We start from the raw sequence: 18,230 nt of genomic DNA on the forward strand, positions 1-18,230 counted from the left end.
GCATAGGAGTGTAACCGGTCTGGTTTGATTTAGTTTTGGATAAATTTTATGACCGAACCGGTATACATCGATTATATATTTCTGAGAACCGATACTGCACCGGTTACCCTTCTAAACCGATATTTTCGATTTTATCGGTTCGAGTTTGGTTCTGTTCTTAATATATATTAAATCTCTAATTTCTTATACTTATATATATATATATTAATATATATAAATATTAGTAATACACTAATACTATTAGTATATATTAATACTATCGGTATAGTACTATTACTATATGTTAGTGATAATATAGTAATTAATATACTAATGTATATTAGTATTACTAATATATTTATCAAAAGGAATATATTGAGAATTTATTAAGCCATAAAATGTAATTAATATGCATTTTATATTTAAAACATATGATCAAATAAATGTTCATGTTTAAGATTAAAATTTTATGTTATAAATTATAATATAACATTATTTCATATATAATTATGATTTATTAAAATTTTATATAATATAAAAATATTATACATAATATTAAAAATTAATTAGAAAATATAAATATGTGAACTGGTTCGGTCCGATCCTAGAAAGCATAAAATTGAGACTAAACTAGTTATGACCGGTTTTAAAAAATGGAGGAATCGGTCCTGGACCGAACCAACCAGTGTGGGCTAGTTTTCCGGTTCTCTAGTTTATTTTTACAGCCCTAATGATGCATTCTTACATATATGTATTTATTCTATTTGTTATCAGTTTATATATACATATAAATATTATATATATAAAACGGTACATCAAAACGCACTAGTGCCCTTTTATTAGTTAGAACTTTGTTCCAGCTGTGCGATACCAATAAAGAAATGTCTCATATTTAAATTTTGTCACTTTAGGTCTTAAGTGGTAAAGGTCTTGAGTTTTGGGGTATGCTTCCCTCAAGTTTAAGGTTTAAATTTCCTTGGGTGAGGCCATTGGACTCTAGAATTTTTTCCTTTAGTTATCCAAGGTGGATTTACAGAAAACTCTTTGTCAATAGCTTGTGCAGCTCTAGAATTAGTTAAGACTCTGTTCTTGGACACGTCAATAAAAAATAGGTTTTAAGATTTAAGGTAAAATACTAAAATAGTCGTTGGGTTTTGCCTCTAAGACAAATTAGTCTCAAAAGTTTTAATCTTTGAACTTTTTCCTTTTTATGCTATCGATTTCATCAAATTAATCTTTCTGCCACTATTTGTTAATCAGATTTTAAAAGCATAAAGTAAACACTAATAAATACTTGACACGAGTGCATCATATTTTATAAATAAAAATCACACAAATAATATAAAAATAAAAATAAAAAGTTGTTTAAATTTTTTTAACAAACCTTAAAAACAAATATCAATTTAATTTAAAATGAATAACTATGTTTTTCTTATGAGTTGTATTTTGGTTAAAAGAAAGTCATTTTTTGACACCTACATAGTTTTTTAAAAGTTTTATATTTAAATTAAATCCTAAATTTTTTTTAGAAGGTTACGTTGAAATCAATCTTAAAAATGATATTCATTTTAACTTGAATTTTTTTTTTTTTTAGATTTGGTTAGTATTGATTTGGTGCTTTTAACAGTCGAGCAAGAAACTCTTTATTTGCATTGACTATGCCGGATAGACTGATTACTTTACTGTGTTTGGTAAGTGAGAGTATCTCAAGTATTCTCACTATTATTTTTTACTTTATTATTAATTTTCACATACTTTTCTATTATTCATTACTTTTCACATACGTTTTACTATTATTTAATATTTTATTATTATTTTATTATTACTTTTTTACTACTATTCACAAACATTCTCAACACTTCTCTATAGTCACCGCTCCCAACTCATGCTGGGAGCCAACGCTAGTCTTAGGATTTTTTTTTTCATATATGTATTTTTTAACATTTTTAAATATTTTTTTTAAAAAATAAAATAAATCACATTATTATTAAAAAATATATACTTAATTATTAAGTAAAAAAAATAAAAAAATAAAAAATTAGGAGCGGGAGCTACTAGCGAAACATCTATCATTTTTCTTACTCTAATTTCATTGTTAATTATTTAGGGTAAGGCTACTCTGTCGTGCTGGGCGTGCTGCTCATGTTTTTTTATTTTTATATTTTTTTAATATATTTAAATATTTTTAAAAAATAAAAAAAATATATTAATACACTTAAATTACTTTTTAATCATAAGTAAAAAAAAAAAAAAAAAATTGATCAGCGGACAAAGAAGTTTTTCCAATTATTTAATGATGGGTTCGCATAACCCACAGGTAGCATTTAATGCAGTAGGGTCTACACGTGTCTATCTCTGTTGAACCTGTGGAAACGGTTGGAATAGAAAAAAAAAAAAATTATAGGAAAAGTTCAATCCGTTTGATCATCCAAAGCGATATTATTTTCTTTCTTTATGTCTTCTTTCAAGGGAACATAAACCCTGAACAAGTGGTCTGACACTCTATTCAAACATAACTCCAAAGCTTAGGTTTAATTTGTAACCATGATATATATTATATATATATATATATATATATATACTTGGGGGATTGTTGCACGGAAGTGAAATACACGTGAACAGTGTGAATTTATGATAACTCTCATATTACAACAGTATGTAGTAAGATGGTTTGATTTTGTTATTGACCCACGACGTTGATGTGGTTCAATGTAATATACTTGTAATATAATATGGAAATAAGGGAAATATAGATTGTAACAGATCAACAGTAGCAATACTTTCTTCGAGAGAAAGCGCCTCCACAAGAACAGTAAACAGTAGAAATATTCCAGAGATAGGTCAAGTCTCGTACAGTGACCTCATATACTGTAGCATGTAAATTACTCTAAGGTCCCTAATTAACTGGGCCGCAAGCCCTTACAATGTTAAACTAGATAATTGACAGAATATAACATAGTATGGCCCGTAAATGAGCCCATAACTCTTCCGTATGATTAAGCCCAACAGGCCTCTTCACTACCCGGTCCATCAGCCTTCATTCTCTACGGTAACCCACGACCAAAAGGACAACATTTAGGCACTTAGGGTTTCTTGTTTCCAGTTCACTTCCAAAGTCCTTCAGTCCCTTCGTGCGTCTCTTCTCTTCCAACCGTTGTATCACAACTCCCCTCTCCTTCAGAAAACCTTGCCCACAAGGTGGGGAAAGTCTTCACAGAGCTGGTGGCGCATCTCCCACGACGCCTCTTCCGCGGACTGACCTTGCCACCGAACCAATACTTCAACTAAATGTTTGTTCTTTACCTTTTTAAGTCTTCGATTCAGCACCTCTTCGGGTTCAACCTTGGTGATTCCTTTGTTATCTACAGGCGGCAACGTGGCTAAGGGAGTTACTCCTTGACTGAGCTTGGGTTTGAGCTGCGACACATGGAATACGTTATGGATCTGGGCCGTGGGTAGAAGCTGTAGGTCGGTACGCCACCTCTCCAATTCTTTGCTCTACTTGATACGGCCCGTAGTACCTAGGGCACAATTTGAGACTTTGCCTGCGACTAATGGTTGATTGTCTATAGGGTTGCAATTTCAAGAACACCCAATCACCAATCTGGTATGTCAGTTCTTTCCTTTTTCGGTCTGCATATTTCCTCATCCTTTCTTGCGCCCTAACCAGATTTTGCTTCAACAGGTTCCACAGCTGCTCACGGCTCTTTAAGGTAACCTCCACCTCTTCTACTTTTGCTGTCCCAACCACGTAGCTTGTTAGCTTAGGGGGCTTGTACCCATACAGTGCCTCAAAAGGGGTTGTTTTCGTGGATGCATGCATACTTGAGTTGTAACACCATTCAGCTAACTCGATCCACTTAACCCAATCCTTAGGTCTGTCCCCAACATAGCACCGTAAGTAGTTTTCCACCAATTTATTCATGGCCTCTGTCTGATCATCCGTTTGAGGGTGGTAGGTAGTGCTAAAGGCCAACTGTACTCCTTGTAGGGAGAAAATCTCTTTCCAAAATCTGCTTGTAAAAGTCGGGTCTCGGTCAGAGATTATAGAACTGGGCATACCATGTAGCTTGAAAATATGCTTTAGAAATAGTTGTGCTATATCCTTAGCTGTGCATGGGTGACAAATGGGCACAAAATGTGCATATTTTGTAAACATGTCCACAATAACCCATAGTGCATTGAACCTTCCTAAACTCGGCAAACCTTCTATAAAGTCCATTGTAATGTCTGTCTAAGGCTTAGAGGGGATGGGTAGGGGTTGAAGGAGGCCACTAGGGAGGGTGTTGTCTACCTTCACCACCTGACAAGTGTCACATTCTTTAAGAAAAGCCTTCACATCTGCTTTCTGTCCAGGCCAAAAGAAGTCCCTTTTTAACCTGTATAAGGTCTTGTCGAATCCCATATGCCCCCCTATAGGACTGCTGTGAATTAATTCTAGTAGTTTCTTAATAAAACCTTGATTAGCAGGGATATACAATCTGTTCTTATAGAGCATCATTCCATTCTTGACTGCATAGGGGTTGTTAAGATCACCCTCTTGATGTTTCTTCCATAACTCTTGCAGCTATAAGTCCTCCCCATATAGACCTTTTATCTCATTTATCCAGTCCCAACTAGGTAAAGAGATAACTGATAATGTCACTTCAGTATCCTCCCTCTGCCTAGACAAGGCATCAACTACCACATTCTCCCTTCCTCTTTTAAATTCAACTACAAAGTCATAACCTAATAACTTCGAAATCCATTTTTGTTGCATGGTAGTTCCCACCCTTTGGTCCAATAAGAACTTGAGGCTTAGATGGTCAGTTTTGACCACAAAGGCTTGACCCAATAGGTAGGGTCTCCATTTTTGCACAGCTGAAACTAGTGCAAACAGTTCTTTTTCATAAGTTGACATCCCGACAGCCCTTCCCTTCAATACCTTGCTAAAAAAGGCTATGGGTCTCCCACCCTGCATTAAAACCACACCATGGCCTCACCCGAGGCATCACACTCAATCACAAAGGGAGAGTGAAAATCTGGTAGTACCAAAACCGGGGGCTGTGTAACAGCCTGTTTTAGGCTATCAAATGCTGCCTGTGCCTTCACATTCCAATTAAACTTGTCTTTTTTTAAGAGGTCAGTTAAGTGGGTAGCTATGGCTCCATACTCCTTAATAAATCTCCTATAATAGCCCGTAAGGCCTAGGAAACCTCTGAGTTCCTTGACAGACCGGGGTTTAGGCCACTTTAACATAGCCTTAAGCTTTTCGGGATCAGCTCTTACTCCCTATCCAGAAATTAAATGGCCCAAGTAGGACACCTCCGCACATCCAAAACAGCATTTGCTTAGTTTAGCAAACAATTGGTGCTGCCTCAAGGTCTCCAATGTGGTCTTTAAGTGGCCCAAGTGTGTTTCTGCATCTTGGCTATAACCAATATGTCATAAAAAAAAACTAAAATGAATTTTCTGAGGAAGGGCTTAAAAACTGATTCATTAAACTCTGAAAAGTGGATGGCGCGTTGGTCAAGCCGAATGGCATTACCAAGAATTCGTAGTGTCCCTCATGGGTCCGGAAGGCAGTCTTGGGAATGTCTTCTAGTTTGACTCTGATTTGATGATAGCCTAACCTCAAGTCAAGCTTAGAAAAAATCTTGGCTCCATGTAACTCATCCAACAGTTCCTCTACTACAGGTATAGGATATCTATCCTTAACTGTAGCGCTGTTCAAAGCTCTATAATTAACACACAGTCGCCACGTGCTATCTGTCTTCCTCACCAACAAAACATGAGAGGAATAAGGGCTTTGGCTGAGTCGAATCACTCCCGATTCCAGCAACTCCTTCACAATCTTCTCAATTTCATCCTTCTGAAAGTAGGGGTATTGATAGAGTCGTACTGAAATGGGATTGGTACCTGGCTGTAATGTGATGGTATGGTCATGGGAACGGGTGGGGGGAAGGCCTTTTGGGGTTGCAAAAATATCTGGGTATTGGTTGAGTTGGTGTTGTATGTTTGGTGGGATTGGGCTGGGTGTGGTATTGGGTAGGCTTTCAATAAACTGTAACATTACCCCTTTCTTTTCCAAGCTGTTGCACTTGTGTATGGGGCCTTCCTCAATCCATGTTTGACTCGTGAGCCCCTTTAATAACACTGCAGACTGATGGTAATTAAACTGCATAGTTAATTCCTTAAAGTTCCAAAGTATTGGCCCCAGTCCTTGCAACCAATGCACTCCAAGGACCATGTCACAACCAACAAGCACTAGGACATACATATCCAGTACAAACATCGCCCATTGAATACCCACATGCACTCCTTTGACTTTTCCCTCGCTGTCCACTAACTCCCCATTTGCTACTTTAACTCGAACCGTATCATTTGCTACTATGGGTAGAGGAACCCGAGAAATCACATCTGGATCCAGGAAGTTATGGGTACTTCCTAAATCAATGAGTATAATAACCCACTGGTTGCCAATCCTCCCTTTGACTTGCATGGTCTTAGGACCCACAGACCCAATCAGAGCATGTAAGGAAATTTCTGGAGGGTTTTGTAAGGTCTTTTCCACCTTAGAGTCTGGTTCTTCAATCTGGTCAGCAAGCTGTCTAGTGTCTTCCCCACAATCCTCACTTTCCTCAACAACTTCTTCAATCAAATACAGCTTAGGGCTATTACACCGATGGCCAGGATGCCATTTAGACTCACAATGATAGCACAATCCCTTCTCTCTTCTCATTTTCATTTGGTTTGGGCTGATCTTATGAACAGGTACGACAGCCTTGTTGTAGGAATGGTTTGGTTCTGAGGTTGAAGGATTCTGTGGTGGATGGTGTTTAATGGTTGGTGGTTCAGTGTATGGGGAAAATATAGGTCGAGTGTTTGGCTTTTTATGGAGGGTTACTTTTTCTTCTTGGATTCTAGCGAGTCTATAAGCTGTAATCAAGGTGGAAGGGTTAAACATTTTAACGGTCAATCGAATATCATCCTTTAATCCACTTATAAAACAACTCAGCTAGTCGCTCTCTGATAAACGGCTCAGCCTATTAGCAATAACTTCAAATGCATATTTGTACTCTTCCACAGACCCAACTTGTCTCAGTCTAGTGAGTTGCTCAATAGGATCATCATAAGTACTTGGACCAAAACGTATTAGGAGAGCATTGACAAACTCATCCCACTCATTCAACAAACCAGACTCATCAAGTCCTTGAAACCAAACTAAAGCCTTCCTAGTCATGTGAAAAGATACCAATCTTAAACGGTGTTGAGGTAATGTGCTGTGAAATGCAAAAAAATGTTTTACCTTATAAAGCCAGCCATGTGGGTCATCACCATCAAACAATGGAAAGTCAAGCCTTACAGATCTGGGCAGGATGTCACCAGGATGGTGTATCATCTGCTCTCCACTATTTTCTCCATTTGTATTCATATTGTTTGACTGGTTTGGTTTTGCTTGCTGCAGATCTGCCACCAAAGAGGTGAACTGCTGCATCATGGATTCCATTTGCCTACGTACTGCAAGTAGTTCAACGCCAATGGAGTGGAATTGTGACTCTGTATTCTTAAAGTGAGATTCGGTGGACTTCTTAAAGGCAGTGAAACCTTCATGTTGATCTTTCAACCTGGTGCCGTTAGCCATTGAATCTTAAGAAGCAGGATCTGAGCTCTAGGATACCACTTGTAATATACTTGTAATATAATATGGAAATAAGGGAAATATGGATTGTAATAGATCAACAGTAGCAATACTTTCCTCAAGGGAAAGCGCCTCCACAGGAACAGTGAACAATAGAAATATTCCAGAGATAGGCCAAGTCTCGTACAGTGACCTAATATACTGTAGCATGTAAATTACTCTAAGGTCCCTAATTAACTGGGCCGCAAGCCCTTACAATATTAAACTAGATAATTGACAGAATATAACATAGTATGGCCCATAAATGAGCCCATGACTCTTCCGTATGATTAAGCCCAACAGGCCTCTTCACTGCCCGGTCCATCAGCCTTCATTCTCTATGGTAACCCACGACCAAAAGGACAACACTTAGACACTTAGGGTTTCTTGTTTCCAGTTCACTTCCAAAGTCCTTCAGTCCCTTCGTGCGTCTCTTCTCTTCCAGCCGTCGTATCACATTCAATGACATCCTCCCATAACAGCGCTACGAGTATCTAATTGAAGACCCTTGGAGCTGCCGTGGGAATGTGGTTTGGTTTTATCAACCCACAACGCTATCATTGTAGGTCGACAAATTCACATGGTAATGTCATGAATTCAGGACTCAAACTCGCATCGCTGTCGTGGGTTTCACAGATCCATTGACGTGGATCCTTCATTCTCATGTTGTTGTGCATCTCCTTTGGTTTGTTTGATTTGTTCCTTGGCTTGATTTATGGATGGTTGGTTTGATTTGAGTGGTCTAGTTTGATTGGCCGAATCATCTGATTTATGTTGGATCGTCTAGTTTGATTCAGAGGAGGACATTTTAGTCTAACCATTATTTGTAATAGAGGCATTTTAGTCCAAAATCTGATTAGTAGCAATGGTACTTTTGAGTTAAATCCGAAATCAGTGGTAGGGTCATTTTGATCTGATGTGTACCAGAAGCAATTTAGTCCAACCAATAAATCTATAGCAAAGATATTTTATGTTCAGTTTCATTTTTCAACCTCTTTTAATGCTCTCTCAACTATTCAGAACTCCCAAGGGCCCATATTGAGCTGTACTGATGTGCCTTCTTTCCTTCGGTCTCCTCAATTATCTCTGGCCTTCGCTTACATGTTTTTTCGGTTGCTCTTTTTTGTTTTGCAAGGAAAAATAAATAAATATTTGTGGAAATCCACAACTACCTTGGACAAGAGGGTCATTTCATATCATATAAAGTCCAAAAAGTTTGCATCTTTATCTCTAGCCATTCACTCTGTGTCTTGCTCAAGCATTCCGGCCACGAGTTCAGAATCAGATTCTCAAGCGTAGCCTCTTTATCCTAATTAAAACTCTTTGAATAATTCACAAAAATTTGTAGGCAATATGTAATTGGAGCATTGCTGTTGAATCAAAGGCGTTTCCCACAGTATAACTACTTTGGGGATGTTCCTGAATTATTACTGACAGTTTTCTTATACTTTACGTTGACGGAAAGAAAGATCAAAGAAAAAATTATAAATAAAATTATATGTGCATATTTAAAAAAAGAATAATCTTTATTTTATCTTTTTATTTGGACAGTTCATATATTTATTTTTTTAAAATTTTTTTTCTTAATAGTTTAGAAAATGATTATTAGTATATTGATATTTTTTTATTTTTTTAAAATATTTAAAAAAATATATAATTTACATTAGACAGCAGATAGAGTAGGATAACTCTTGAAAAAATAGAGGTGATAGTAAAAGAATTAATTTTTTCATATGAGTGATAAATATTTTCTATGTTTTTTAAAAAAATGCACTGAAATTACAAATTTTAAAATTATATTAATAATTTCTCTTTAACATATCTAGGATAAATATATTAAAAAATACTTTTTGAACTTCTTGCAATTCTCTACTAATATTTTAATAAAACAATTAAACGACTTGATAAGGACGAAAAAAAAAAAAAAAAGAAGACATTTCTCTTAATGATAAGCGGACGCACGCACTTCCAAGAGCTACCCTCCTCCAATACTCTGGTCCATCTCATTATTATTATTAATTTATGATATTTATAGCTTCTGACTTTCCGTACCGTAAAGAGCCAACAGGTGTTACAGATCTTTCAGAATCTAGACGTTATATTTTATGAAAAATAATTTAGAGCGGTGCTACTCCCACCGCTGGGAGCTGTGCATTTGGAATGTGTTTTTTTTTTTTTTTTAATGTATTTTTTAACATATTTAAATATATTTAAAAAAATAAAAAAATTTATAATATTATTAAAAAATATTTATTTAATCATTAAGTAAAAATAAAAAAATAAAAAATTCACAACGATAGAAACTAACGGTAAAAATTAGCGGTAAGAATAGTATTTTCTAATATTTTTTATAATATTTTATATAATTATATTTTAAATAAGAGATATTTTTATAAAATATCTTATAAAAATAATATTATTTTATAAAAATATCCTATCTTATAATATTATTATATAATATGTTATATAATATATTCTGTGTATACTATTACTTTTTTATTTTTCTCAAAAATCATTACAAAAAATATTAACTTGTTATTTTTTTCCCTATTAGGATGCGTTGATTAGAAAAAAAAAAAAAATCAACGACACTTTCAATAATAACTAATTAATATTTCTAAAATTTTTATTCTAATGTCTAATTTAAAATTAAAATATGTTGTTGCTATTATTACAATTATCAAATTCACTAGCTTTATGTCAAATTCCAACTTGTTTTTTTGGTAAAAGACCGTTATTTTATATAATTAAAGTTCTACATATTACACTTTTATCATATTTTCTTATATGATAAGTTGATATTGTCTATCAACTTTTGAATATTTTTTTTTATAAAAAATATATTAGATATGAAATCACTATTTGTATCAAAAACTTAAACCGATAGAAATAGATAAATTTAATTATTTATATATTTATTCTAATATAATTATATAAGATGATCTAATAGTGATAAAAAGTGTCAAATTTATATGATAAGATAAAAATAAAGATAAAATGTGATATCTAAGATTATTTTTTATATAATACATTACTCTTGTATGCATGTGAAAATTGATATTAATTTTTGATTTTGGCTTCCAATATCTGAAAATTTAAAGGAGAGTGCATGGATAGGCTTGAGGGCTACCTCATGGTAGTCCGATTCGAAGTAATAACCGGTAGGCTCGGCTCTGAGTACAATTCATTTCGTCAAAGTCTGTATGTGCCTGGCCACCACCTTCTTCCGTAACTCTCTCTCTCTGTATATGAGTTTACATTGAAAGAGTGAGTTGGTTTTAGTTTCTCTTCTCCCTGGTTTTCTCTTCCTCTCTCACATATGGAGAGGCCTTTACTGGGCGGTGAAAGCAGTGGAACTGGGGTTCGTCGGAGAGAGCGGCATAATCGGTCTAATGCTATAGCTTTTGGATCGCCTTATGAAAAGGCTGCGGCGCTGGTTGATCTGGTTGGTTACATTTATTGTTTCGTCTGCAATATTGTCATATAAGACATACTTCCTAAAAATGCTGATCCCTTCAAGTTTTATTTTTGTTCTTCTGGATGAGCTATATGTGTGTGTGTGTGTGTGTGAGAGAGAGAGAGCTCTCATCATAAATGTGATTTTGAAATTTTAATTTGTAATAGAAGGTACAAATGGTGGCATATGTGATATGTTTGACATTTACTGCAGATAGACATATATATTTTTTCTTTTACAAATAATGTAAGTGGTGGCATGTGTAACCTATTTGAAATTTACTGCTGAGTGATACTTATATAATTTTCATTTCAAGTATGGGGTCTTTGAAGTCAGATCTTTGTACAAAGCCCTTCATCCCTATTCTAACATTTCTTTTTCTTGGAAGAGTATTTGGAGGAATAAGACTACTGAGAGTAGTTTTTTTCGATGGCTGCTCTAGGAAATAATTTTAACGGATAATCTAATTAAGAGCCAGGTATTGGATTGGTATTGTATTTACAAAAGTAGAGGAGAATCTGTTGACCATCTGTTACTGCATTATGAATTAGCTAGTGCTCTGTGGAATTATATGTTGTATCTTTCTGGAGTAGATTGCTTGAAGAGTGGTACTGGACCTCCTTGTATCTTGGAAAGGGCAATTTGGTAGTCACCCTTGCGAATTTTGTGGAAATTGACCCTGTCTTGCTTAATGTGGTGTATTTGAAGAGAAACAAATAATTGGAACTTCTAAGATTGTGAGAAACCAGTGGAACTTTTGTTTCAGTACATAGTTTTCAGGATTTTCTTCTTTTTCCTTTTATTGCTTAGGGGTATATCTTCTATGCTCACTGTGTACATGGATTGGACCTTCTTGAATTTTGGTAAAATCTTACTTACAAAAAAAAAAAAAAAAAAAAAAAAGAAAAGAAAAAGAACCCATCAACAAACTGACAGTTTGTGAGTTTTTCGTATTACTTCAATAAGAATTTTTATTCTCAATTTTCTTTCAAACAAATAATTAGTTTTTGTTGTTTTAAAATGCATTGTGCAGGCTGAGGATGGTATTGGTTTACCCGAGCAAATTCTTGAACAATCAAACTTCCAGAATGCTGCAAAATTCTACTTCATGCTTATTCGACTTGATTTCATTTGGTTCCTCAATTATTTTGCATTGATAATCCTAAATTTCATAGAAGTTAGTACACTTTCTCTTCCAATTTTGGTTGCTTGGTTAAGGCCTTAAGCAATGCACTTTCATAAACAGAAATTGTGTGTTTATTATTAACTTGCCAATGTGTGTGCAGAAACCTTTGTGGTGTACCAACTATTCTACATATTCTTGCAACAACAGGGACTACTTTTATCTTGGGGAGCTGCCCTACTTAACTGGGGTGGGATCTCTTGTATACGAGGTAAGAGTTAGATATTCAGAAAAAGTATATTCTGCCTACTTCTGTATGCATGCATGCATGCATGCATTTGTGCTTATCAAGAAGTGCTATGAATATATTCACTTCAAGTTTGAGTGCTGATGCACCCACACAAGATTTAAGATATCATGAAAGGTTGGGAGTGATGGTAAATTCTTCTAACCAAGTAAAACCTCACCGAGGGATAACCATTTGGAACCACCCTAGAAGAGTAAACCTGGGATGACAACCTCGTCCACCATAACCGTGTATTTGATAATCTTGGAGATCTCCTAGTGTGAAGCTGAACCTAGAATGTCTGGGTCTACAGCTCATCTACCCTCTGACCACTTGGCTGCACTATGACGGGTGATGTGATGATAAAATGATTCTAACATTTATCCAACAAAGCCTTTTATGTCAGCGTTTGTTCCTTCAAGTTGCCATCTTTATGTGCCAAGTGGGTAGGTTATAAGTCAACTTGATTGGGGTTTATTGTCTTTTGGATGTGTGATTTAGACCTAAAATTATCATCATGATTCAAGTATATTGTATAATTTAAGCAAAGTATGCTAGGCATAATATGAAAATATTAAATAGGTACTCCATGGTGAGTAAAATATTTCAATAATCCATTTTAATTAGCATTTCCAGAAAGAAAAAAAATTAATGATATATGGATTCTTTTTGTTTTCCTGGATTGGAATGACATTTTAATATTTACTTAACATAATACTGAAGTAATGCCGAATGCTTCTCAAGAGTGGGCAGTAAGTTATGCAAATTTTAGAATTTGGCTGACAAAGCTGTTATTTGGAGAAACTTCTTCAATATTCACTGCATGATTGGATTCCACCACCGAATTAGTTAAATCGGCCGATCAGACTACTTCTAGCCGGCTCCAGCCAATTCAGGACTCTATTCCTCGTTTTTTGGATTGTGTTTCAAAGGCTATATTCATGAATTGCATTCATAGTGATGCTATTTAGATTCATATTATACTTTTGTTGAAGTTGGCCAATGAAGGCACATATTAAACTCGTTCATACATGTTTTCAAATGCTTAAATTGCATTTTTGTATTTTTTAAATATTTTTATAAGAATAAAATACCTGATTCAAAATATGTCTTGGATCATTCGATTCAATAAATCCGATTCCTGTTTCTTTTGGTTGGTCTTATTGGAAGAAGCCCTCAGTTTGTCTACTTTGCTCAGAACTCTTAAGTATGACCATGATGGGCGATTGGGTGTTTTGGGGGGGGGGGGGGGGGGGGGGGGGGGGGGGGGGGGGGGGGGGGGGGTGAATCGTGGTTTAGGTGATCATTTTTGAACTCTATGCTCTCCTGTTAGTGATGATTCAAGGGCGCCCTTATTGTCAAGTTTTATTTATTTATTGTAGTTGCTATGTTCTGAAATTTAATGATGCTAAGGTGGTACCCAAGTCTTGTGGGGATGCCTCAAAGTGCAGAGCTGTTTGCTTTTAGGGATTTTTAGATAGATAGTCATTTGCAAGTTGCATAAGTTTCTGTTCTTATGCAGGGCATAGCTCTCATCATACTTGTGGCACATACTTTCTTTCCAATCTCATATGAAGGGCATCGCCTTTATTGGAAAGATCCTCTAAATCGATTGAAGGTACTTCCCTCCAGATTCTTTCTTAAAGTTATTTTTTGACCAGCCAAAAAAGAAAGTTATTTTCTGATTTTTATCTTATATAATTGCCAAGAAGCTATTCTTTTTTTTTTTTTTTAGGTAGCTAGAAACTCCTATCGATAGTTTGTGCTAGGGTTTCAAATTATTGACTTATTTAGCTAAGAAGTTTACCAAAGAAACTAAGGGTGTGTGTGGATGTTGAAGTGAGTTGAGTTGAGTTGAGTTGTGATGATAAAATATTGTTAGAATATTATTTTTTAATATTATTATTATTTTAAAATTTGAAAAAGTTGAATTGTTTATTATATTTTGTATTGGGATTTGAAAAAGTTGTAATGATGAGTTGAGATGAGTTGAGGTGAGTTTGGTAACCAAACGCACCCTAAATCTTTTGATGGGCCTGACCTGTTTTGTTTTGAGGTCATATTCTCATCCATACTTGCAGTGTCATTTGTCCATCTTCATAATTTTTTATTTTGATAAGTACAAATTTTATTCATCAAAATAGTAGTAGGTGAAGCCCATGTACACAGGAAGTATACAAAAGAAACACCTAGTTACATTCTAAAACTAAAAAATTGACGACAAAAACTTATTGACAGCCCCTCCATTGAGTACAATAGCAGAAAACCAACTAAGTAAAGAACTTATAAAAAATTTCCAGAGTTCATCTACATTGCGTTCTCTATTATTAAAACACCTCTCATTCCTTTCCAACCAAATGCACCACATAATACACAAAGGCATCATCTTCCATGCAGCTGCCACTTGGGAGCAAGTATGAAGACTGGTCCAACTTACTAGTAAATCGACCACTGCTTTTGGCATAACCAAGATCAGTCCAGCTCTTCTAAACACACCATCCCACAACACTTTAGCCACATCACAGTGTATAAATAAATGATTCACTGATTCCACGTCTTTTCTGCACATAAAGCACCAATCCAAAACAATCATTCCACGCTTTCTCAAGTTATCTATTGTCTGAATATTCCCTATTGCAGCTGTCCATACAAAGAAAGCCACCTTTGATGGAACATGAGCCTTCCATATACTCTTCCAAGGAAAACAAATGTGTTGCTGATTGATCAACAACTTATAAAATGATCTAACTGTAAACTTGTTAGAAGCTGTATGTCTCCAACACAATTGATCCTTGCCATGTCTTCTAGTATCCACTGTGTACAACAATCTGAAAAAACCAGTAACCTCCTCAATTTCCCAATCCTGAACAGGTCTGGAAAAACTAACATCCCAAAGCACCTCTCCATTAGAATAGCTCATCATCTCTGAAATTGAAGCCTGCTGATTAACAGCCAATCTGAAAACAACCGGGTAGGCTCTGAACAATTCAATTTCTCTGCACCAAACATCAAACCAGAGTCTAACTTTTGAACCATCGCCAACCACAAAGTTGACTTATTTCAAGAAATAATCCCATCCTTTCCTAATAAACTTCCATAAACTCACTCCATAAGAACCCCTACACTCCTTGGTGCACCAACCACCCCCAATCACTGCCATATTTACGAGCGATCACCCCCCTCCACAATGCTTCCTCTTCCCCATGATATCTTCATAACCATTTCCTCAACAAGTTAGCCACTCCGACTGGTAAAGGGAATAGAGAAAGGAAATAAGTTGGCATATTAGAAAGGGTACTCTTTATAAGGGTGATTCTACCCCATTTAGATAAATAAACTATTTTCCACGCTGCCAACCTTTTCTCTATCTTCTCAACCACCCCATCCCAAATATGCTTAGCCTTGAATGACGCCCCCAATGGTAGTCCCAAATATTTCATGGGCAGATTAGCAACTTTACACCCCAGTAATTTTGCCAAGTTATGAATATTATGCACAACTCCCACTGGGACTACCTCCGATTTACTTAAGTTCACTTTTAGTTCGGAGATGGCTTGAAAACATAACAGGACATCCCTCAATGCTTGAATCTGTTCCCCAACAGCATCACAAAAAATAAGAGTATCATCAGCAAAACGCAAGTGCGATATGGAAATGAAACCATTAGAATTAGATCCCATCGAAAAACCTGAAATAAAACCTCCTCCTACCACTGCTTCCACCATATGGCTCAAAGCCTCCATAACAAGAACAAATAAAAAAGGAGATAATGGATCCCCCTGCCTCAAGCCTCTTGAACTCTGAAAATAACCACAAGGCTGCCCATTAACTAAAACAGAAAACCGAACAGTTGAGATACAACGTCTTATCCAGCCACACCATTTATCACCAAAACCGCATCTTCTAAGCATGTATAAAAGAAAATTCCAGTTTACATGATCGTACACCTTTTCCATGTCCAGCTTATAAAGAACCCCCCCCCCCCCCCCCCCCCAATCAGCACAGAATCTAAAATTTGTCGACCTCTAGCAAAAGCATTTTGAGGTTTAGAAATGATATTCTCTATCACTTTGTTCATTCGATTTGCTAAAACCTTTGAAATAATCTTAAAACACCACTAACCAAACTAATAAGACGTAAATCCTTCAACTCTGAAGCACCCACTCTCTTTGGGATTAAGGTAAAAAAGTGGCATTCAATGACTTCTCAAACTTTTGAAACTCATAAAATTGATGAAGTACCTTCCTCACCTCCTCCCGCACAATCTCCCAACAATCTTGGAAAAATGCCATAGAAAACCATCCGGACCAGGAGCTTTGTCTCTCCTCATCCCACAAACCACCCCATACACCTCAAGCTCTTCAAAAGGCCTCTCTAGCCAGTTTGCTGAAAAAGCATCCACAACTTCAAAGTTCAAGCCATCAATTTTGGGTCTCCAAGCTTTCATCTCACTTAGGAGAGAACTATAAAAATGCACAACATGCTCTTGAATCTCATCAGGCGTGGATAGCAAATCGTTCTCAGTTCTTAACAATTCAATGGCATTGTAACGCCTGTGAAAATTAGCCATTTTATGGAAAAAGCTAGTACACTTATCCCCCTCTTTAAGCCATGTAACTCTCGATTTTTGCCTCCATGATATTTCTTCCCTCAAAAGAACCCTCTTGATTTCTGCCATCACTTCTTTTTTCCTAGACGAAGTCACCTCACTTTCCCCTTCAGCCTCCAAGGATTGAAGCTCATCCCAAAGGGATTTTTTCTGCTGCTCTACATTCCCAAAAACTTCCTTATTCCATTTCTTCAAATCATCTTTCAAAGTTTTAAGTTTACTTGCCAAAACAAAACTAGGGGTCCCCTCAAAATGATAAGAAGGCACCAGCTTCTTACCTTATCAACGAAACCCTTCACTTCAAGCCACATATTCTTGAACTTAAAATACCGTTTACCCTCATGAATACCCCCACAATCAAATACAATGGGAAAGTAGTCTGAACATACCCTTGACAATCTTTTTTGGCATAACTTTGGATAGTGAGCCTCCCATGAAGACGAGACTAAGAATCTGCCCAGTCTTGAACCACCTCTAGAATTAGACCACGTATATTCAACCCCCACTAGTGGCAAATCCAGCAGTTCGAAGTAAAAAATCAGCTGAGAAAAATCCTCCATAGCTGTAGTCATAGAAGATAAACCCCCCTCTCACTTGGAAAATGAAGTATATTAAAATCCCCACAAATACACCAAGGCAGTTCCCACACAGAATAAAATCTTGACACTTCATCCCATAACAAGTATTTATCCCGATCCCTATTGGGTCCATATACACTTGCCAATGCCTATGTCCACCCATCTTCCAAATTTCTTAAAACACAGGCCACCGAGAAAACAACAATACAATCTTCTACCATCTCGACAACCCTACTATCCCACATTACTAAAACTCCACTAGAAGCACCCGAAGAAGCTAAATATGTCCAACCTACAAATGAACCTCTCCACAAACTACAAATTATACTCCGGTCAACAAAATCCAGTTTGGTTTCTTGGAGGCAAACAACATCAATCTTCTAACTATGCATGATAGATCTAATGCGAAGATGTTTATTGACGTCATTGATGCCCCTTACATTCCAAGACAGTATTTTAGGCTTCATTAACAGAAGTAAAATCCCCCCCTTGTAATCTATCCCTCCCCAAAGTTCCCTCCTTATTGTCATAATTGATA

General features: G+C 36.0%; 2 protein-coding genes across 2 annotated transcripts in view; one reads left to right on the forward strand and one right to left on the reverse strand.

Moving 5' to 3' along the window:
• Positions 1–4,546: 4,546 nt before the first annotated feature.
• Positions 4,547–6,925, reverse strand: LOC121253391. The gene is made up of 4 exons (XM_041153409.1): positions 5,507–6,925; positions 5,324–5,389; positions 5,011–5,250; positions 4,547–4,933 (listed from the first exon to the last, which is right to left on the reverse strand). The coding sequence occupies exons 1-4, from the start codon at positions 6,923–6,925 to the stop codon at positions 4,547–4,549; spliced, it is 2,112 nt and encodes a 703-aa protein (XP_041009343.1).
• Positions 6,926–10,720: 3,795 nt separating this feature from the next.
• The window catches only part of LOC121251847 (two pore calcium channel protein 1A-like), a 53,941-nt gene continuing 46,431 nt past the window's right edge, over positions 10,721–18,230 (forward strand). The window contains exons 1-4 of the mRNA XM_041151233.1: positions 10,721–11,084; positions 12,130–12,273; positions 12,383–12,490; positions 14,028–14,123. Coding sequence (XP_041007167.1) covers positions 10,959–11,084; positions 12,130–12,273; positions 12,383–12,490; positions 14,028–14,123 — 474 coding nt within the window. The 5' untranslated portion in view covers positions 10,721–10,958. The remainder of the gene's footprint in view (positions 11,085–12,129; positions 12,274–12,382; positions 12,491–14,027; positions 14,124–18,230) is intronic.

The sequence above is a fragment of the Juglans microcarpa x Juglans regia genome, chromosome 2S, assembly GCF_004785595.1.
Source record: "Juglans microcarpa x Juglans regia isolate MS1-56 chromosome 2S, Jm3101_v1.0, whole genome shotgun sequence".
Classification (NCBI taxonomy): Eukaryota; Viridiplantae; Streptophyta; class Magnoliopsida; order Fagales; family Juglandaceae; genus Juglans; species Juglans microcarpa x Juglans regia.